This window comes from Eulemur rufifrons, chromosome 6, assembly GCF_041146395.1.
Source record: "Eulemur rufifrons isolate Redbay chromosome 6, OSU_ERuf_1, whole genome shotgun sequence".
Classification (NCBI taxonomy): Eukaryota; Metazoa; Chordata; class Mammalia; order Primates; family Lemuridae; genus Eulemur; species Eulemur rufifrons.
In genome coordinates, this window is record NC_090988.1 from 63,848,539 (window position 1) to 63,872,006 (window position 23,468).

Consider the following 23,468-nt stretch of genomic DNA (forward strand, 5'->3'; position numbering starts at 1 on the left):
AGGTCCAACATGGGTTAATGGTTGACTAGGGTGACAAGCAGTTACTTCACTTGATGCTTCTTTTTGACAGGTTGTATTTTTTAAACGTGACTGCAACAGTATTTCCCATCTCATGTATGTGAGCTTGTGTGGATCTTAACTGTTCTGTCATCTTGAGGTGGGGTTTAAATCCCAAACAAAAAGTTATACTTTGTGACTAATGAGGCCAGGTCAGAAAAGGTGAGAGAGCTCACTAGAATACTGGTCTTTTAAGCCATTAGCACCTTTATAAGCATTTGACTAGCCTGAGGTTCCCATGCCATAGGAAGCCCAGACTTCGTCATTGGAAAAATTGAAGAGGCTCTAAGTCCAGGAGCTAGAACTGTTCAGTCAGATTGCTTAGCTGAGCCCTTTTGAAATTCTTAACTCTTAGAAATTGTGATAACTAGAATACTACTTTTCCATCCATACTTTTTAAATTTTGTGGTGTTTTTTGATTATTGTATCAAGGAGTTTTTCAGCAAGGTAGTGGGCAAAAGTTCCCATGACAGGATTATATTCTGTGCTTTTCTTTACTTGTAACCTTTTCTTCAAAATAATACTGCCCAAGCCTCATCTCCGAACATCTTAATGGGATTTCCTTTTAGAAATACAGATTTTTGAGCTGGGGGTGGCTTGCACCTGTAATCCCAGCTATTGGGGAGGCTGAAGTGGGAGTGTCGGGTTTGGCTGTCTTGTTCTGTGTTCTCAGTTCCTCATGTGCCCCTTGGCTGAAGAATGACCAGACACACCAAAGTAAGGCAAGCACGAGGTGAAATTTATTGAGGGGGAGCAAGACAGGATTATAGAGCACAAGCAAGATACATAAGCCACAGGTGATGACTGGACCCTTGTTGTACACAGCAAAAGAGACCTTGATTATGGTCTGGGTCTTGTTTTATAGTGACCTCCCTGTGGTTCAACCACAGTTGATGATTCTGATCTCCACTGAAAACAATCCCATCCTGAAGACAATCGGCTGACCTCCACCCACGACCTCCCTTTACCAGGTCAGAGGTGGGCCATCTCCTGTTGCACAAATAACAAAAAACTTACTCTGCCCCTCCTAACCACTGGCCTGAGGCAGGTATGCAGGCTTTAGTTCTCAAAAAGGAGTGCAGGATGTGTTAAAGAGACAGAAAATGTTTTAGCCAGGGTTTTTTTTTTTTTTTTTTTTTAGGCCATTCCCTGTTATATCACCCCCAAGGTAAATGGATGAACTTGTATTCCTTTCCAGGCCTGCTAGTCGCAGAGCTCCAGGCTTCCCGCTGTATCTTGGCAGTGGGTTATCTGAAAGGTTTGTTTCCACAAAGGGCCTACCTAATTTACCAAGAAGCAATTTATAAGCAGGGCCTGATTTCATTCAGTACTGAAAATGACTTCATTAAAGATTTAGTTTCCTAACAGCTCACCATGTTTTTCCAAGGCAGTTAAGTCTAATATAATATGTATTTTCAAAATTCCATGATCTATAGTGTTACCTTGATATGAATATTTGTAGAAACATGTTTGAATTTGTTATCAGTCTTATGCAGGACCCCAGAGCTTCTTGTCTTCTACCTTACCTTATTACCTCCACTGCCGTGGAGTTTTTGTTTCTAATATTCCAATAAGTGATTCTGTCTAGGTGAATCATAAACCTTTAGAACTGGATAGGACCTTTGAGATCATTTATTATAACCTGTTCACTTTCTCTGAACTTGTCTTCTAAGGTCTTCTAACAGTCCTTCACTTCACTAAAATGAAGCCTTTACTTCACTAAAGAGCAAATAGAAACTTTTTATGCCTTCTATAAACATGGTATCTGCTTAAAAAATACTGGTTCAAATTTGATTCTGCCTATATATGTGTGCTAAGTGACCTTAGGCACGAAAAGTTATTAAGGAGACTTGTTGGAAATAATATCTGAAGGCATGAAAGGTAAGAGTTTGTGCTTAGTAAATTTTTCTTTTTTTTTTCTTCCCTTTACTATATATTTTTCTCATCACCAGTGAGTCTTTAAAACTGTTCTTATTCTACCTGGCTGGCCCATGAAATCGCCTCTGATTCTTTCCCCCATATCCTACTCCTCGTATACTTGTTCACATTTGTCTTACTACTTAGCAAGTATCTGAAACAACCAGCTGACATTATATTAAAAGTTATATTAATAATTGATTTGGGTTGTTTTTAGATCTAATACAGGCAAGGAATTCTCATTTTTGGGGCACTGAAAAGCTGCCTTTTTAAAAAAAGGTTGATTTTTATACTTTTTTTCCTTGTTTTTTCTTTTAAAGACTAGTTAAGTACAATAGTGAGAAGGGGGAAAGAGTAGAACAAGGAGTTCGATCTATAACTGACTGTGACTGTGAACAATTAATTGAGATAACTCACTACCTTTGGATCAGCTATGTACTTTTCTGATTATTGGAATACCCCAATCCCTCACTTTAATTATTTTATCTATTTAAAGAACTCTTTTAAAAAGTTGAAAATGAGAGAGAGAATCTTGTCTTTAATCACTTCTTTAAGTTTCTAAAACTAATGAGACACGATTACCCTTCCATTAATGTTAGAACATTTATTAAGAGAATACAATTATGTTACAAAAGTACAGGTTTATATTGGGTGGGGTGCTACCTTAAAAGTTCTCTGTGGGTCTCCATTTGTGGCCATTTCTAGCTCTTTTTGCCCATAAGACCTGCATGTTCTTTTACAAACAGGTTCAGAGTAGTAGTTTTATGTTAGGATTTTATGGCTTCTAAGTGGCAGAGTTTGGACTTGAACTCCTAGCAAGTAAATATATTTTATGCAGCTTTGTAATATATTTATTTTAATGTAATTATAAATGCAAATATATGAAAACATTGTCTTTTATAGCTATTGGGAAAACCGACTTTGGCAAGTAAACCTAAGTGAATTCATTGAAAGTAATGGTTATATTTGGTACTCAGCATTTTGCTGGTCTTCAGAAAGACTTCTGCCTTTTTAACTTTTGAATCAAAAGATAAGGTGTTTTTGAAAGAAAATACCTACTACCACTGCTAGGTGATGTTTCCTAAGGCAGCTCAAGAACAGTGAAAAGCAATACGAATCACTTCACAGTCCTGTCTGTCCCCTCCCCAAGTGCACAGAAAGGATACTGCTGCTGCTTTTCTCAGTATTGCTGTGCTACAGTTATTTTTTAACAGATGATAGGAGCTTTTAGATATCTTGCTGTGTAGTAGGAATTTAAACAGCATACTCTAGAAGGATTGGCATCATTCCTTTTGCTTTTCTAGTTGCTTCTGGCCACCCTGTCCAGAACTATGTGGAAGATGGGACAAGTCTGGACTTCCCTTAAAAGAATTCTCATTTTTACTGTCTTTGTGAATAAGTTAGTAGGGTGAAGTGAATTGGTTGGATGGGGAAGCCAAGAATACCTAGACAGTGTTTAAAAATACTTTAGTGCTTATAAACTTTTTGGTGGCATTGCAATAAGGTTTTTGGTGGTATTATGCTAAGTTGTGGGAATTCTGTTCTTTCTTCCATGAAGAAAACTATGATAAATCATTACAGTAGTATAAAATCACATGTAAATTGCTTTGAACTAGTTGCCTGAGACTGATAAGAAGCAGTTTCATTCTGTACCTCTCAGTACAATGAGTTATCCTAGTATAACCTGATGTAGGTCTGAGACTATTTCAAGATTTCAATGACTGAAAGTCTAACTAAAATTATAGAGCATAGAAGTTCAAATGTTAATCCAGGCACTGTGATGTGTACTGTTATATTTAACAGCATAAAGATTAGCTAGCAAACTTTATACTGTTACATTTGAAGAGAGAGAATTAAGTTTGGTAAAAATTTTCTGTTTGGTATTAACAGATTTGCTGGTTAAGTTTTGGTAGGGCAGATTTCCTGATAGATGAAGGAAGTGAAGTACAGAGTTGTGATTTTTTTTTTTTTTTTTGGATTGAACCATCATATATTCGGGCTATAAGTCCTCAATTATTAGAGGGAAAACTGCTTAACATCTTCTGTCTTAAATATTTATGTATACCTATGGAAAACTTTCTGGTACTGTATCTAGTAAGTAGCTTAATAAATATTTGTTGAATAAATTTGTATGTAAGAGGAAGAAGCTCAGATAATTAGATAACTGGTTTTAGGTTATGTTCTCAGGTATCTGAGAACAGGTATTTAACATATACCAGATTTGTTAGGTATATTGATGCAGAATTATTCTTCATATCTCTCATATGAAGTTATTAACATTTGGACTTTTTTTTAAAAGAGACAGGGTCTCACCATGTTGCCCAGGCTGATCTCAAATTCCTGGGCTCAAGTAGTACTTCTGCCTCTGCCTCCCAAGTCTCTGGGACTGACTACAGGCATACACCACAGTGCCTGGCTTAGCATTTGAACTGCTGTGCTCTATAGTTTTAGTTAGACTTTCAGTCATTGAAATCTTGAAATAGTCTCAGACTTGAATCAGGTTATACTAGGGTAACCATATAGTTTATTGTGTAAACTGGGATACTTTTGAGAATGGGAGAGCTTTGTTCAAAATTAAGTTGGGATAGCATATATAAACTTTGCCCATTTTTCTTTTGGTTTATCTCTTCTATTGATTTGGAGTTCTTTACATATTCTGGATATTAATCTGTTTTCATTATATACATTACAAATATCTTTTACCCTGGTTTGTGTTTTCTTTTTATTGATAATGTATTAGGATGAGCTTAATTTTAGTATCATCAATTTATCAGTATTTTCCTTTCTCTCTTTTTTTTTTTTTTTGAGATAGGATCTTGCTTTGTTGCCCAGGGCAGGGTAGAGTACAGTGGCGTGATTAGTGATTACAGCTCGTTGTAGCCTCCCACTCGCGGGTTCAAGCACTCCTCCTGGCTAAGTCTCCCAGGTAGCTAGGACTACAGGTATGCACCACACCGGGCCACTTTTTTTTATTTTTTATAGAGACAAGGTTTCGCTATGTTGCCCAGGCTAGTCTTGAACTCCTGGCCTCAAGGGATCCTCCCACCTCTACCTCCCAAGGTGCTGGGATCACAGGTATGAGCCGTCATGCCCAGCCAATGTTTTCCTTTTCGTTTAGCAATTTGTTATTTAGGAAATGTTTGCCTACCAGAAACATAATTGTTTTACTTTTCACATTTAGATCTCCAGTTTATCTGGAATGCACTTCTGTTTATAGTGGGAGATAGAGGTCAAAATTAACTTTTTCTATATGGTTAATTGCGCTATTCTTTCCTTGTCCCAATAGCACATTCCTGTAGCTTTATAATACATCTTGGCATATGGTAAGGTAAGTTCTCTAGTGTTTTATTCTTCATATTTGTCTTGGCTATTCTTGGCCCTTTGCACTTTCATAAACATTTTAGAATCTCAGTTTCTGTATACAAAAACAAAAACAGCTTAGATTTTGATTGGGATTATATTGAATCTAAGGATGATAATTGTCATCTTTATAATATCGAGTCTTCCAGTCTAGGAATATAGTATATATGTCTCCATTTATTTAGATATTGTTTAATTTCTCTTAATGTTTTATAGTTTTAAGAATACAGGTCTTATATACCTTTTATATTTATTTCTAATTGTTGGCATTTAAAAAAATAATTTATTGAAGTAAAATTCATATAATATAAAATAAACATTTGTTTTAGTCTGTTTTGTGCTGCTGTGACAAAATACCTTAGACTGTATAATTTACAAAGAACAGAAATTCATTGCTCACCGTCCTGGAGGCTGGGAAGTCCAAGATCAAGGTGATGGTAGGTTCAGTTGTCTGGTGAGGGCTGTTCTCTGCTTCCAAAATGATGCCTTGTTGTTGAATCTTCTGGAGAAGGGGAACATTGTGTCCTCACATGGTGGAAAGTGGAAGAGCAAGAAAGCAAGCTAGCCAAATGCTACCTGAAGCCTCTTATTTATAAATAAGGGCTTTAATCCCATTAATGAGGAAGGAGCCTTCCTATCACCTCTTAAAGGCCTCTCTTCTCAATGGTGTCACATTGGCAATACCTGCATTTTGGAGGGGACACATTCGAATCATAGCACCATTGAAGTGAACAATTCAGTGGTATTTAGTACATTCACAACGTTGTGCAGCCACCACCTCCTGTCTAGTTCCAAAACATTTCCATTGCTCCAAAGTAAAACCCCTTAAGCAGTTTCTTTGCAATCCCTACTGCCCTGTGCCACAGCCCCTGGCAACCACCAGTTTGCCACTATGGATTTATCTGTTCTGGATATTTCTTATGAATGAAGTCATACAGTATGTGACCTTTTGTATCTGACTTCTTTCACTTGATATTTTTGAGATTCATCTATATCGTAGTATGTATCAGTACTCCATTATTTTTTAGGGATGAATAGTATTCCATTTATGTATATACCACAATTTATTCATCTGTTGATTAGTATTTGGGCTGTTTGCTCTGTTTGGCTATTATGAACAGTGCTGCTACAGGTTGAGCATCTCGAACCCAAAAATCTGAAATCCAAAATTTGAAACTTTTTTAGTGCCTTCATGATGCTCAAAGTAAATGGTCCCTGGACCATTTTGGATTTCAGGTGTTTGGATTAGGGATGCTTAAACCACTAAGTATTATATAATGCAAATATTCTAAAATTAAAAAAAAACCTGAAATCCAAAACACTTCTGATTCCAAGCATTTTGGATGAGGGATACTCATTCAACCTGTATAAACCTGTGAGTATCTGTTTTCAGTTCTTTTGGGTGTGTACTTAGGAGTGGAGTTGCTGGGTCATATAATTCTATGTTTAACTTTTTAAGGAACTGCCAAACTGTTTTCCACAGCAGCTGAACCATTTTACATTCTCAGCAGCAGTGCATGAGGGTTCTTAATTTTCTACATCTTCGCCAACACTTGTTATTTTATATGATTTTGGTGTTTTTGATCATATTATAAGTGGCATAGTTTGGGGGGTTTTTTTTTTACTTCATTTTTTTTTAAGTTCAGCATATTATGAGGGTACAAAAGTTTAGGTTATGTATATTGCCCTTGCCCCCCCTCCGCCCCCCAGTCAGAGCTTCAAGCGTGTCCATCCCCCAGATGGTGCGCATCGCACTCATTATGAATGTATACACCCATCCCCTCCCCCCACTTCATTTTTTTATTTGTCATTGGCATATTAGAAATACATTTTTCCTTGCCATATAAACTTTGCATCCAGTGACCTTGTTAAATTCATATGGGGCTATAATTCTAAAAGTCTCTTTATTTATTGGATTTTCTATGTGCACTTGATTTTCTAACTTTCAAATGCTTTCATATTCTTTGTTCTTTTTCATAGTAATTTTATGAATGCAATATTCTTGTGAATGTCTTGGAATATATTTTTAAGAATTTAAATTCTCTTTAAATCATTACCTTAGTTTCCTTTGTAATTAGTTACATAGCTTTTCATTTTGGTCCTTATTGGTTTTGTAAGTATTTCTTAACTGTTTGGTAATCTTGGTTATCTACTCATATTTGTGAAGGACAAGGGTGGTTGGTTTTGGTAGCTAATATTGGCTTACTCTCAGTTTGTTGAGGTCTATTTTCCCAAAAGAGCTTTTGCCCAGATGGGATTACTGATTAGAGAGCTCTGCATGAGTTTAAGGGCCAGCAGCAGAAAGATTAGGGTGAGGACCTAAAATTTATTCTGGGGATTGAGTGCTGTAAAGACTTTCTTTTGGTGGTTTTTGTTTCCTCTCTCTTGATTCTCCTGCTTCCCCCACCTCCGTTTGTGGATGTTTGGAGCAACCTCAGGGTCAGCCTTGCTCCTCTTTTGTCCCTAGCACCCATGCTGGGTGCTCTTCTCAAGCAGATCTGTATAATAAGCCTGGAAGCCAAAGTTTATACGGGAAGTAAGACTGTCACGAGTGGCTCTGCTGTTCTGTGAGCAATCTTTTAATTACCTTGATTTCCTTCTGTTTTAATCCAGCTTCTTGATCCTGAGCTTGGCATTTTTCTCCCAGGTTCTATTTAGGGGATTGGTAAAGACAGCTCTCACTTCACTATGGTCCTTTCCTTTGCTTGCTTTGCTTGGGTTGCTATTTCTTCTGCTATGGATTCTCTATCAATTCAGTCTCATCGTTTCTTCTATTAATAGAAATTCTGCTATTTCTTCTCTCTCTTTTTTTTTTTTTTGCTTGTTAATGGAGCTATTGTTTGTTTTCAGATTGTAATTATGAAAAATTTTAACATAAAACACATGTGTATCTCCCTAGCTTAAATAAAATGTGAGCACGCTTGAAGCTCCTTATTTTCTTCTCTGACTACATTGCACTCTTCTCTCATACATCTGTTAATATTTTATCCTGTGTGTGTGCGTTTATAGACAATACAGAGCATTGTTTTGAATGTGATTGATCTTTATGTGGTGATATAATGCATAAATTCTTCTGCACCTTGTTTTTATTTTTCATTCATTATGGTTCTTTTGTTTGTTCACTTTCTTAGTATATCTTTTCTGTTGTTTCAGTGGAATTTGGGTGGAAAGGGTAAGTCAGCCCATGTATTTCTTACTATGACTTTTTAAAAAGGGAAATGTAAACCCCTTTTGGATATACTATCACTAAGAGACATGTAGTAGAAAGGACTTGGTGTTACCTCTTCTTGTTTCAACTGGTGATGATAGGTGAATATGACACCTGGCCATGTTATGCAAGCTAGGTAATTGAGTCTTGCTGCTGACCTCTATTTGGTGTTATAAATCCCTTTGGAGACAGAGAAACACCATTCAATTGTGTTTAGGGTTTAGCTGAGGTTGAATGAAGATTTGGGTTCTTAGTGCTGGAAGGAATTTTTAGAGATTGTTTAGTACAATTGTACTAGAGAAACTAAGGCCCACTGGAGGTAAGTGACTTACTTGTCTGAGGGATCGAGGGGAAAAACACAGGGTTAAAATGAGCTGCAGTTTGTTGTTCTTTCCACTTTACTACAGTGAACCAGAGGTTAGAGTCCTCTCTTGTTAGTTCAATTTTTACTTTTGCCTGACCTTTAAAATACTTATTTGATTATAAAGAAATTTTTAGTATGTAAAAACAAATATAAATCCTTGAACTAATGCTTATTTGTTGTGTTTTCCTTAGGGTTAAAATGGTTTCAATCCCAGAATACTATGAAGGCAAGAATGTCCTCCTCACAGGAGCTACCGGTTTCCTAGGGAAAGTGCTTCTGGAAAAATTGCTGAGGTCTTGTCCTAAAGTGAATTCAGTGTATGTTTTGGTGAGGCAGAAAGCTGGGCAGACACCACAAGAGCGAGTGGAAGAAATCCTTAGTGGCAAGGTAAGTGTGGAAAATGATCATTTGGAGGGGGGAAAAAAGGTATGTGATTCTGTGTATAATTATTGTAATCATCAATAGCTTAGTATATTTCTTCAGTATTCTGAAAAAAATTGTTAAAATAAATTTAATAAGCTCCTATAGGATGGCAGTAAACTGGATATGATTTGTGAATCAGAAGAACAGCAAAGCTTTCCTCTGTCATGGACAAAATTGTATAACAAGTTCTAAATTACCTTTATGGTAGATATTTAAAGTATGATTTTAAGATATTTGAGACATGTTATTTGTAACTACTAAATATCTTAAATAGCCTTCAGATAATAATAATTAGTAGGTAGATTTGAACTACCTGTTATGCTGTGAGACACGATGCTTTGGTAACACTGTAAAATTTGTAAGCACCAATTGTTCCCCACAGCAGTTTTAGGAGATAGAAAAGTCACATATTCCCATTTGACAGATGACAGAGAGGTCATAGAGAATATAAGAATAGGTCATACATTTTGAACCTTTAGAAAAATACTGCTAAGAAAAATGGAAATGAGCTGAAGTAAAATTATTTCATAATCATAAGCTTGTGAATTTTCTCAAAATGAATGAATTTATCTGCTATCCATTGATAGTAAGTTTGAGTTGGAAAGCAATAAGCTCAACTTTGGTACCCATAAGGAATCTGACTCTGTGGGCATATCTCAAAAAGGATTTCAATTATAGTTGTTTATTTTATAATGAGAATGACACTCATTTCTGAGTATCTAAATTCTTATAGGCCTGTTAAAATACCCAAAACTGTAGCAAACCCCTCCACAGCAGCCAGCCAGACTTTTGAATTTGAGTGAACTTCATAGACCTTTATGATAATTCTTTTTATTGAGACTAATTGTCCTATCACATTAGTTTTTCTTTGACACTGTGAAGCAGATATTCCTCCTTAATCTTGCTTTTATTTTTTGTAACTCTGAGATGTAAGATTTTTTCTTGGAAATTTAGAAATTATCCTTATGCTTTTTAACTATTCAAATTAGTCTACATTAGTCTCCCTTAGCTATTTTTTCTCTTTTTGATTCTTTGCTAAACCCTTTTGCAATCCTCTGCTTCCCTTAAAACCTGTGAAAAAGGAGTTATCGATGGTGCTATGAGACCACAAGGCTTGTACTAAATAGAATGCCTGCATGTATGTTTTGTTGCCACATCTGCCCTTTGTTACCCATCTTGGCATTTTATTATGAGCACTTGTAATTGATGTATTTTAAATTTCCCTTCCAATATCACCCTTCCCCCAGTGAGGGATTATTTATGCTTATTCATTTTTTATCATTTTTTATATTTCAGAAAATATTTTTTGTGCCTACTTAGTCTATTGAATTCAGGGATAAATACTATAGAGTTCCTACCTTCTAGAGAGTTTTTAAGAGGGAAGAGGGAAGGGGGGAGAGTAAGTATAGAGGTGTTAGAAGGAGACTAGATAGGAACAGTTATTGAAGTTGATGTCTTTGGTTGGAATTGAGGGCCTGAGTAAAATGTAAAAGACTTGGGTTTCTCCTCTGGGGTCTTCAGAGTAGTGCTTCTAAAATTTCCTCCACAGTAAGTCTGATTTGTAAAGAAAAGGAATATTTTCTACTTAAAGCCTGAAATTTCATTGAACTTTATGATTTAGCCTAAATTTATGGCCATTATTTTCATTACAAAAGTGTTTTGTCCCCAAATATTTGACTAAAATTACACTCCATAAAATTATGTCATTTTATCTTGTGCCATCAATTTCCTCCTGGCACACCCCACTACTTAATCCTAGGCCACTCATTCCCCATTACGTATAGTAATGCTGATGAATCAATAAAAATGAGTCCTTTTTATGTCAAGTAGCAGTGAGTGTACACTTGAAGTTAGTAAGAAACTTTAGGTGAAGTCTACCATAATTTTGAAATAGGAATAAAGAGCATATACCATAATGGGACATTGACTTATAGCAGGGTTTCTCAACTTCAGCACTATTGACATTTTGGGCTGGATAATTCTTTGTTGTAGGTGCCTGTCCTATGTATTTTAGGGTGATTAGCAGCCTTCCTGGCTTCTACTCACTAGGTGCTAGTAGCACTCTGCCGTCTCTTTCCCTTTTGTGACAACCAAAAATGTTTCCAGACGTCACCAAATGCCCTCTGGGGACCTAAATCGCCCCTAAATCACCACCAACTATGGAAATGCCTCAGGAAAAAGACTGTAACGGATGGTGAGGATTGAATTAAAATAGTTTAACATGAAGTAAATTCTGGAAAGGGAATAAAGAATATTAAAAAGGCATTAGTAAACTTAGTAAAGTAGGAACTAATTGGGTATTAGTGGGTTGAAAGCACTGGAAAAGACAATATTGAATAAAGAGATGATGGCTAGAGAAAAGTATCAAATTTGAGAGCTAGCTTACTAAGCGGCATGATGTCTTGGTGGTAGTGGTGTAGATAGCTGGTATTAAGGGGAATTAAAGGTCATCAGCAATCAGGAGAATGAAAAAGTATGAATTCAAGGTGTTAAAAAGTACTTTTCTGCTTATTCTGTAGGTTCTTTTTTCTTTCCCATTAAATATTGATATGCTTTGTTTTTCTATCTTAGGCCTTATCTCTTCTTAGTAGGTCCAGTGAAGTGGTTGCCCTCTGTTTTATGTGAGATGAATGGTTGTACTTTAAATTAGATTTGGAATGAGCTTCGTATATTAATAGTTTGGATCTCAGGTACTTATCATTGCTGGATACCTGGATAGTCTCTTCTCCTAGGGCTTTGGTTACTACCTGTGTGTGGTTAATAAAATCTGTATCAGTAATCATGTTCCCTCTCCCCTGAACTCCAGACCCACTAAGCCAATCACCTCTACAAGACTTATCTTTTGGTGTGTCATGTAGGTGCTTTACACCCAGCATTCACAAGACTGAACTTGTATCTCTAAAATTGTACTTCCTTCTCTTCCATTGTTCTCAGTCTAGTGAATTTATTCACTTAATAAACATTTATCAAATCTTTCTTGACAGGCAAGATCTGCTATCTAGGGCCTGTGCGTTGAGCAAAATAGATGTGGCCCCTGACCTCATGGAGTTTGCATTCCTTATCCCTCAAATTTCAGTCACTGGCCATGTCCTGTTGACGATACATCCTAAATATCTCTAAAACGTATCTGTTTTTTCTTCTCTATTGTCATTATGTTGGTTTAGACCAGGAAATTTCTTTTTTTTTTTTTTTTTTTTGAGACAGAGTCTCACTGTGTTGCCCAGGCTAGAGTGAGTGCCGTGGCGTCAGCCTAGCTCACAGCAACCTCAAACTCCTGGGCTCAAGCGATCCTCCTGCCTCAGCCTCCCGAGTAGCTGGGACTACAGGCATGCGCCACTATGCCCGGCTAATTTTTCTATATATATATTTTTAGTTGTCCATATAATTTTTTTCTATTTTTAGTAGAGACGGGGTCTCGCTCTTGCTCAGGCTGGTCTCGAACTCCTGACCTTGAGCGATCCACCCGCCTCGGCCTCCCAGAGTGCTAGGATTACAGGCGTGAGCCACCGCGCCCGGCCTGCATTTTAGAAATATGAATGATCATTTTAAATATTGTCTGTATTGCTTAAGCCTATTCCGAGGGCTGACATAACCCAATCAGCTAAGACACGGACATCTCAATTTCATCTCTGCTAACTGCCAGCTCTTGTGTCCTTGGCAAACTACTTAACCTGAGTCTCAGATTCCTTATCCATAAAATGAGGATAATAGTGTGGACCTCATAGGGTGTTTTCTATATAAATGATAGCAATTAAGAATAGTAATTTTAGTAATATCTCATGAGAACTAGAATTAAAAAAAAGAATAGCAATCTTAGGAATTGCATAGTTTAAGTTTTTAAAATAGTCATCCTTGGTGGGGAAAAATGGTGATAATGGGTTTTAGAAAGTGGAAAAATATTGCTCTAAAATAAATATTTTTCCCCCTTTGATAGCTCTTTGACAGATTGAGAGATGAAAATCCAGATTTTAGAGAGAAAATTATAGCAATCAACAGCGAACTCACCCAACCTAAACTGGCTCTTAGTGAAGAAGATAAAGAGGTCATCATAGATTCTATCAATATCATATTCCACTGTGCGGCTACAGTAAGGTTCAATGAAAATTTAAGGTAAGTACATGTGTTTATATAATCTAACTTCAGCCTAGTTAAAAGATCTAATTTTAATTCTACTTTTTAGTCAAGTTGTTTTGAAAGTGATTTGAAACTGTTTGCCGTATGTTAACTGTGGCTTTCAGTGTCCTGGGGTGTTAAAAGAATTTCCTTCTTCTTGTTATCAGTTTAAAAACGTTGGATAACTAGTATTTGTTTATTAGAAGTTGCCATGAGTTGAAACATGTGACAGGGAAGAGGCAAGAAATGAAGTAGAATAAAGAGAATTTTACCTTGGGTTAGGAGTATTAGTCTAAACAACTAATAGTGTTTATTATATCTTCTCCTCCCACAATTCTTTCAGAAACCGCTACCCCAGGAGCTTTATTCTTTTACTCCCTGTTATATCCATCTGAAAATTAAACAAAATTAGGTTCACGTTTTACAGAATAAGATAAAATGGCTTATAAATTTAAATCACACTTTTTTTTTTTATCTTAAAACTTGTAGCAGTGTTGGGGCAAGGTACACTGGACGTAAGTTTAATTTAAAAAATAATTTGGACCTCCTTCAAGATTCTTATTTCAAGAAAAAGTTAACATTCTAAATGTTCACTATTTTAAAAAACTAATGAATATTTATTTAAAATAGTGATTCTTAATTTAGAGCATTCTTTTTGATGGTATGTCCAAAAATAGTTTTTATGATATTAATCTAATTGTGTGGTCATATGCTAGTTAACATGGTATAGACTTTTGTAAGGTTTCAAAACTACCTGAAGGCCTTCTCTTTAAAATGTTTTAAAATTAAATAGCTGCAAGGAGGATATTGAATGTTCCCAACACAAAGAAATGGTAAATGTTTGAGAATGATGGGTTTGAGAATGATGGACATGCTAAGTACCTATTGAAATATCACCATGTACCTCATAAATATGTACAATTATGTCAATTAAAATAAATGTTTTAAAATTGATTACAAAAGGTTTTCATATTATCTCTTATACTGTCTTTAATAATGTAAATAGAAGTATAAACCTTAATCAACATTATATAATGTGACAGTTCAATGCCAAAGCATTACAGTATGTTTTGTCTGTATTCCAGGTGAGGGCACTGTAGTAGTCTCTCTTATTTCTGCAGTAGTGCTTTATAGTTTTCAAGGTATTTCTCATTATTTTATTCCATGCTCGCCTTACACACTGTAATATTACAGGCAAATCCATTCTTGAGTAAGCTGAGGCAACACTGTAATGGAAAGGGCATGAGCTTTGGAATTACATACCTTAGTTCTAATCTTGACGTTTATCATTTATTAACTGGTGAATTTGAGCCTCAGTTTCCTTATCTATAAAATTGAAATAGTATTTCTCAAAAGATGTTTTTTCCTTCAAGAAGTTTAAAAATCATCTAGTTATAAGCGCTTTCTCATCTAAGCTTCCAAAGTTAAGAGCCCCCTCAATGTTAACAGTAGAAGGCACAAACCTCCTAATTCTCACATAACAGCTTCACAGTAGCAGAGTCACCATATGCTAATACCGCTTGCAGAACTTTCTTTTCCCTTTAGAGTTCACTGAAGTACCAACATAGGGAGACAAAACAGTAAAAATAGTATGGGAAATTTGGGCCATAAAATTTTAAAAAGCTGAAAATATTCTTAAAACATTTGCCAAAAAAATAGTACAGTGCTGTTTTAATGCTTAGTTCCTCTAGAACTAAATGGCATTTCAGTTTATGCTGGACACTTAGATCTCCTTATTATCTAATTACTGAAAACAAAGCTACACAATCCTGGACCTTTCAGCTACTGCCACTATGTATTACCACAGCATATAAGGAATCTGTAACGAGGTGTGTCTCCCCTTCTCTGTTATACTGCATTTAAGGGTAATGGGCAAGTCTTATGCACCTTTGTAACCCACTGTGCATTAACTGATTTTTCCAAGTAGAATTTGTAACTCATTATTACTTGTGTGACATAACTTTCTGAAAACATGTCACTATGGTAAAAAACACAAATTCCAAACCCATCTCTCTGTTCTAACTTAGAAGTGTTCTAGCAGTACCTCATGTGGAGCATTAAATCTTGCTGTTTTCTATAGTTGATGTCAAATGACCGTCAGTAATTACTAATAAGAATTGAATACAATTAGATTTCAAAGCAGAAATTTAATTATATTTTCAATTCAAGTACTTGCATAGCTTCAGTTTGCTTAGCCCTTGGCTATTTTATGGAAAATGTGCTTTTTAGTGGCAGTATAGAGCAAAGGAGACTACTACACCTTAAGTGACTTTTTCCTGATGCGAATGATGTGAGGATAGGAGGGAGGTACTGAAGGCTGTGACCTAAAAACTTGGGACCAAATAGAGGCTCACAGATGTTTGGATTATTTTATATGCTTATTATTAAATAAGGAAAGCATTTGTGATACACTTACGTGAAAGACGCTATGTGAAGTTTTATCTTCTCGAAGACCTTTTCTTTTGGTATTTCTTAAAGCCAAACTTAAGAAGAAATTAATGTTCTTAAGGGGACAAATGGTGGGTTTTCTGTGGGCTTTCATTGGTTTTTCTGTGGGCCATTGCCCTCTAATGGAATTGATCTCTTTGGCTGTTTGATTTTTTTCATATTGTATTTTTAAAATTTGTTGTACGGTGCCCTGTGAGCATCAACCACCAGATGAATAAAACTTATTATATCTAAAAAAAAAAAAAAAGAAGAAGTTAATGACATCTTAGTTTGCTTGTCCTCCACAGAAAATCTGAACCTGTAGCAATTGTTTTGTTTATTTACCTTTTAGTTCTTTCTATGCAGCCAAGCGAAATACTGTGCAGTTATTATGTAGTCATGATTCAAGAATGACAAAAAATGTTATTAGAACTATAATATAATCTCATTTTCATAAAATATGTATTTATGTATATCTTTCTATATTTGCCAATAATTGTCTTTGGATGGTGCAATTACAGGTAGGTTTTTAGTTTTATCTGTGTATTTTTCTACCATGAACATGAATTAATCTTCAAATAAAGATGTACACAAATAACTCTTCAAAATTATTTTTAAAAATAACACATAAATCTTAAAGGAACTGATAACCCTTATCAACTAACAATTTTTTTTTTACATTTAAAATTTTCCTTGCATGTATATATTTTTGCATGTAGATTTAACAATTCATTTTTAACTAATATTTCCAAGATTGTGAATGTGGTCTCCAATTTTTAGTTAAAGCTTTATCTTCCCTGAAATTCATTAGTATGAAATGGTCAATATAACAGATATTTTTTCCCTGTGGTTCTGGCTTTTATTATTTTCTTCATAACCAAAAATAGGGTTCACACAGCCTTATGAAGCATAGCATGCTTTCAGGAAGAAAATGGGTATAGATACTGGCTAATTGTGGTATCATTCTTATTGACTTAAAGGGGGAAATTAGATAATTTTAAAGAGGAAATTGATTTGTGAACAGGCAAAATTAATTAGGGTGAAACTCATCAAAGTAAACTTTACAAGGAGAACCAAAGTGTACAGTATTTTCAGGTAACTTTCTCTCTGTTTGTTCTCCTTAGGATAAGCAAGGCTACCATTAATGAAAAAGACATCTTTTTTTTTTTTTTTTATCCTTTCTTTTTTTACTAGCAATAGTATAGCAGAAGGGGTAGATACTGTATTCTTCTCTTTGTCAAGGCCATGTATGTTCGCTGACCAACCCTAGTCATTACATTGAAATTATTATTTCTGTGAAGCAATTTTAATGGATGTTCCTATTTGCAAAGTCCACATAGTCTAATAGAGTAGTAAAGAACCATAATGTAAGACAGAAAATAAGGAGTTATTAAGGAGCATACAATAAGTGCTATGAGAGTTGAGAAGTAGATCTCATTCATTTTCAGATACAGTAGTTCCTAAATCTTGAGATGAGAAAGAAAGGATATCAAAATTAGGAATTTTAAAGAAATACTGACAAAAGGTGAGGGGGGAGAAGTGAGGACAATAAAGTGAGTTACTCAAATAGTTGATCATGGGGTCTTGTGTAAGGGAAGGTGGCAGCAAGGTGAATGAACGTATGTCAGGGCCAATGGAGTTGGGAGTAAAGAAGAACCAAGAAACTGAAGACCATGGTGAGGACAGAAAGCAGGCTTAAGGGGAGAATGGATGGACAGGTGATATAGCTTGGGGAAAACTCATAGTACAAGAGTTTAGAAATGGGGCAATTCTGGGTGATAAATAAAAGGTATGAAAATGAAAGTCTTTTAAGAAAGGAATAGAAATAAAGATTATTAGAAAAGATTAAGAAACTATTCTCAAACATTAAGAATGTATCATGAATCTTAAGAATTACTGGAATGTGTTAAAAAATGCAGATTCCTAGACTATACTTGCCAAATTCTGACCCTCTAGTTTTGGAGTAATACCCCAGAATCCTCATTTAGCAAGAGCCTTGGGTGTGGTTTAGTCACTGTTGAAACTTGTAGTGCACTTTCAGAACCAGTGCGCTCAAAATCAGCTTTGAAGACATTTTTAAAATTACAGGTGCCTGAGTCCCCTACCCTAAGATTGATTTGTTTGTCCCCACATATCTGTCTGTATTTTCACTGAGGTTGAAAAAAGTGGCCATAATAGTGATGAGACCTTATCTAGGTAGTATTTTCTCAGGAGTGAGGAGAGTGTATAAGAGACTTGTGTCAAAATGGCCTGGGGAACTTATTTAAAATGTAGTTTCCAAGGCCTCATTTCAGACATTAAAGAGTGTCTGAGGATGAGTTCCAAGAGTCTACATTTTTAATAAACTCCAAGGTGTATGTTATGCCAAGTATGAGAGCTCTGATTTAAAATCTTTAGAAGTGTTATCAACATACATTTTGAAGAACCCAGATGTTTGTAAGAAGACAGATGAACAAGAAAATTTATTGGCATTCTAAGTAGTTGAGTGAGCTTGCTTGCCTGCCTTCTTTCCTTCTTCCCTTCCCTCCCTCTCTTCCTCTCCCCCTTCCTTCCTTCCTTTCTGTGGAAGTGGTTTCTATGTTTACATTAGTGAAGGGCCACAATTACAAAGATTTGCTCATTTTGCACCCCTCTCCCAAAAGTGTATCTTATTTAAGATGCATATATGACTTCATATAACCAAAACATAATTAGAACATTGTTTTTGTTTAGTACTAAATGCTTTTGTGATCTAACACGTCATGGTCTCAGCCTCTAAAGTTCAATGGAATAGAAATTGGATTGCAGTAAAACCTGGCAGAGACACTAAGTTACTTACGTGGGTACAAAATGGCTTCAGGTTTGGGCTTTTAGATACAGATGGGGTGGAGGGTGGGGAGGCAAGGCACAAGTGTTCCTCTCAAGTAATTCCCTATTTTCAGTGACCCAGAAACTCTGTCACCATCCTGAGTAATGGGTAACAGAATATCCTTTGTGTACTTTTCCCAAAACATTACTCTCCCTATCCCTATTGTTTTGCAAATGAAAAAGAAAATAGCACATTCCGTTATAGTCTAGTGGACAGTGTCCTCTCTGTGAGATGTCTTTCTTGCTGGATTTCCACTTTAACAGATTTTCTCCCTCAATTGAGATAAGGAAGAAAAAAAGATGCACCTATAATTTTATAAGACCAACTCAATTATTTCGTTAAAAAAAAATTTTCCCCTAGGATGTTTTGATAGTTTCAGATACTATTAAAAGAAAAAATAAGGCACGGAAATTTTTTTCTCTGATGGAGTTATACCTTGTTTCTGGTGACCCAGAACTTGCTGTTCCCGTCCTCAGGAACCTGTAACAGAATATTCTCTGTATACCTCTTCCAAATAGTACCCTCCATATCCCCATTGTTTTGCAAATGAGATAGACATCAAAGCACTGCTTCACAGTCAAGTGGACTGGATTCTATCTGTGACACATCCTGACCTTATAAAACAGTAGTTGGGTATTTTTCATCTTAAATACTGAAAATATAAGATTTTTAGAAAGTACTCAAAACTATTTTCTTAAAAACATTTTCTTTGTCTTTGTTGAATATAATTTGTCTATGTTGCTTTACATAATTGTGAACATAGACTTTCTAATTTTACGTTTGAAATTTAATATAGAAACAATTTCCATATTTCAGATTTTTTTCAGTTATGATTTTAGGGATTTGATGATACTTCAACATGTTGATATGCTACAATTTACGTAATATTCACTTAGAATAACAAACTTTAGGGAACTTTAATTTCTTTTTGTTTGAAAAATTAGGGTTAGAACAAGTTTTTCCTCTGAGTTAATTTCAGTAAACTAGATTAATAATTGTACCATTTCTATAATTTCCGGTACTTTGTCCTAGTTTCTTTCAGATCAGTTGTATCGGTTTATAGTGTCACCAGCAGTGTATTTCTTTGTTATTTTTGTTACTGGTATTGAGTGTTTCAAACTTTTTCTCTTTTTTTATTTTTTAATTGACAAATAATTGTATATATTTATCATGTACAACATGATGTTTTGAAATATGTATACATTATGGAATTGCTAAATTGAGCTAATTAACAAATGTATTACCTCACATATCATTTTTTGTAGTGAGAACACCTGAACTCTCTTAGCAATTTTCGACTATACAATACATTGTTATTAACTGTAGTCACTGTGTTGTACAGTAGATCTCTTGGTCAACTGTTTTTTTTAAAAAGTAACAAACTATAAACAAGAGTTTAATAGAAAGTAAAAACTACCCACACTCATTACCTTAAGTAGTATTTATTGACTGCCTGTTTTGGGACTATGTTAGGAATAATGCTAAATACTTGCAAACGATTTATTTCATTTAATTTTATACAAGTCTTAGTAGGTAGATTCCTTTATTGCTCTCATTTACAGGTAAGGAAACAGGCCTGAGTGCTTCAATAACTTTACAGTCTAGCTGATAGGCAGGCCAAGCCAGCATTAGGTCTGATTCTAGAGCCTTGTTTTTAATCTTGCTTCACATCATATAATATGTGCTTTTTTTTTTCAGTATTTGTACAAATTTTTTCATGGTTTTATAGTCTTCATATGACTATTTTATTGGCCATATTCTTTCATTGTGATAAAATACCTACTTTATTAAACCATTCCATTCATAGTGAATATTTGAGCTCTCTTGGCCTTTGTTATTAATATTATTAGATGATGCTTCATTGATTGCTTTTCTGCATATGTACTTTTGTTTTTGTAGAATTACTTCAAATAAATTCCAAGAAGGGAGTATATAGATCATTTTGGGGTCTTGCCTATGCATCTTATAACAAATGTACCAGTTGTATTATAATATCACTTTGAATTTTGTAAGGAAGTCTTAAAAAGATGTTTGGATTAATTGCTACAAAGAAGGAAACATTCTTAACTTGATTATATGTTAATATAGTTTAATGTTGATAAGTTTTCTTTGGCTGTATCACCCTTATTTGTGACTCTACCATAGCATTTTAAAATTACTTAACTATTCTATTTTTTTCTTGTGACATCTCTATATCATGAAAGATTATACTTACAAAAATCAAGATACAAGCCGGGTATGGTGGTGTATCGCCTATAGTTCCAGGCACTAGGGAGGCTGAGGTGGGAGGATCTCTTGAGCCCAGGAGTTTGAAGCTATAGTGGGCTATAATCACACTAATGCACTCCAGCCTAGGCAATAGAGTGAGACCCTGTCTCTAAAAAAATGAAAAGAAGAAAGAAAGAAAGAAAGACCGACCAAAATGCAGAAGCAATCTAGCATGACTTCACAATGTATGCATAAAAGCTAAAGACTGAATTCTCTGTGTTTATTTCTGGGTAATTATAATTTTTTAATTTGTACTTTTATTTTTTAAGTGCTGCAATGAAATATATTTTATAAACAGAAAATTTCTTTTTAAACATAGCTGATAGAGATACTTCATGCTGAAATAAAATATACAAAATTAGAGCTAAAGGATAAGTTGTAAAGAAACAAAAATTTCTCTCTGTCACTCTATACCTCTCTAAAGAAAATAATATTTTTTTTTAAATAGGTCAAATAAATAACATCTTCTAAATTTTAATATTGTCACTTTTCTTTTTTAATAGAGATGCTGTTCAGTTAAATGTGATTGCTACACAACAGCTTATTCTCCTTGCACAGCAAATGAAGAATCTGGAAGTGTTCATGCATGTATCAACAGCATATGCCTACTGCAATCGAAAGCATATTGATGAAGTAGTCTATCCACCCCCTGTGGATCCCAAGAAGCTGATTGATTCTTTAGAGTATGTTTGTTTGAAATTCATGTACATTTGCTTTGATCCCCAAACTTTGGATCCAAGTTTAGCTATTTATCTTTCTTTCTCTCCCTCCTTTCTCCCTTCTGCTCTCCCCCTCCTTCTCTCCTCACTTCAACTCTCTCCTTTCTTCTTCTCTCCACCTATACCACAAATGCATACCTTTATCTCTTCCTTTCTTCAACAAATTATTGCATATCTGCTATAGTCTTTTTATATTGTATTGATTTTTACCTAATTAGTGAAGTCAGTGGGAGGTTTTCACTTTTGACCAAGTGTAATGGTGATGGTTGGAGGAAGGCCTCAGAACAACTTACCCTCAGAAAAACAAGAGCTGTGTTTTTCAGGGAATCAGTGCTAACACCCAATACCTGTGGAGACAATGACTGCCTGTTTAACAGCAAGGTTCTAGTTTATTACAGAATTACTCTCCCCCCTCGCCCAGTGAAGTATATCTATAGAGGGGCCTTTACTTATTAGGGAATCAGAGTAGTCATTAGTCAGAGTATTATTCATACTCTTTGTGTTATTATTTATAATCTTTCTGAGGCCTAGGATCTTGTCAGCAATTATTACATGAAAAATATGAGTATTGTTGGATAGGGATTGAGTGAAGTATACATATACCATGGTCCAGTTCTCGTTTGCTTTAGCCTGTGCTTTCCCATCCAAGAAACAAGAATCAGAGCAAAAAGAAAAAAGAAAAGAAAAAGAGGGGTCCTTTTTCTTTCATAGACTACAATTATACAAACATTCCAGTGTCTACTATATCTTCATATATTTGTTAATTCTCATATAGTATCTTTGGGCCATTTCCTCCTTTATTCTTTTCTGTCTCCCTTAAGTCTCCTTTTGTCCCAGAGATTCCGTCCACTTTTGACTCCTTAGTTATCATCTGCTAATTCCTTCTAAAATAACCATGCAGTCCTTTCTTTAAGGCTTTCCTGCTAATCAGGAAATTCCCTGATTTCAATGTTCTGACTCAGTTTCTTATGTGATCCCCAAATCTACTTCGTTTTCTTGTAGGTCAATAGACAGAAGTGTTTAATATTTCTGGGAAAAGTTGAATGTGGAAGTTAATGAAGTAATGTACTTTTTTTCTCATTAACATTGGTATATGCAAACATCTAAGGAACTAAGAAAGAGCTTGTAACCTAATGTTATTATCTCCTCTTCTTGCTTACAAAGTAATCTAGCTAGTAGATAATTTTAGAGTAACTCATGATAGGGTAACTACTGATAGGGCTTATTGGCTAAAGTCTCTCTTCAGTTTAGGCAGTTTTTTTTCTGCCTCATGTATCAACTGTCCCTTCCATTTTTCAAAACTCATCTGCACTGTGGAATTTTTCCTAAGTTTGGTAGCAGTCTCCCTTCAATTTAATTAATGTTCTTGTCCTTCCATGTACAAAAAGTACTTCCCTATACAGAAGGAAATTTATCTTGATAATCTCCATTTTATGCTTCTGTATCAGTTAGTATGAGTATCATTAGAGTGTGACAGTATACTAAGTCTGCTTGTATGCCTAGCATTATAGACAAGAAGGAAAAAGTATCTGAAAACAAGTATGTAACATCAGAATCTGAAATTTAGATGAGGAAGGACCATAGACATCACCTAGTATATGACCCTGCTTTTACAGATGATAAGAGTAGACCATTTCTTCAGAGAGACAGAGTTGAAAGAATTTTGTGACTTTATAGTAGGTTGCTAATTGAATTTTTGTAACATGGCTCAATTTATTTTTATTGTTTATCCTAGTATTTGTTAATCACAGAGCATACAGTTTG

At 35.1% G+C, this 23,468-nt stretch overlaps 1 protein-coding gene across 1 annotated transcript in view; it reads left to right on the forward strand.

Annotated features, from left to right (window-relative positions):
• Positions 1–9,104: 9,104 nt before the first annotated feature.
• FAR1 (fatty acyl-CoA reductase 1) overlaps positions 9,105–23,468 on the forward strand; it is a 35,288-nt gene continuing 20,924 nt past the window's right edge. Inside the window, exons 1-3 of the mRNA XM_069469614.1 lie at positions 9,105–9,293; positions 13,264–13,439; positions 21,489–21,668. Of these exons, the coding sequence (XP_069325715.1) occupies positions 9,105–9,293; positions 13,264–13,439; positions 21,489–21,668 (545 nt within the window). The remainder of the gene's footprint in view (positions 9,294–13,263; positions 13,440–21,488; positions 21,669–23,468) is intronic.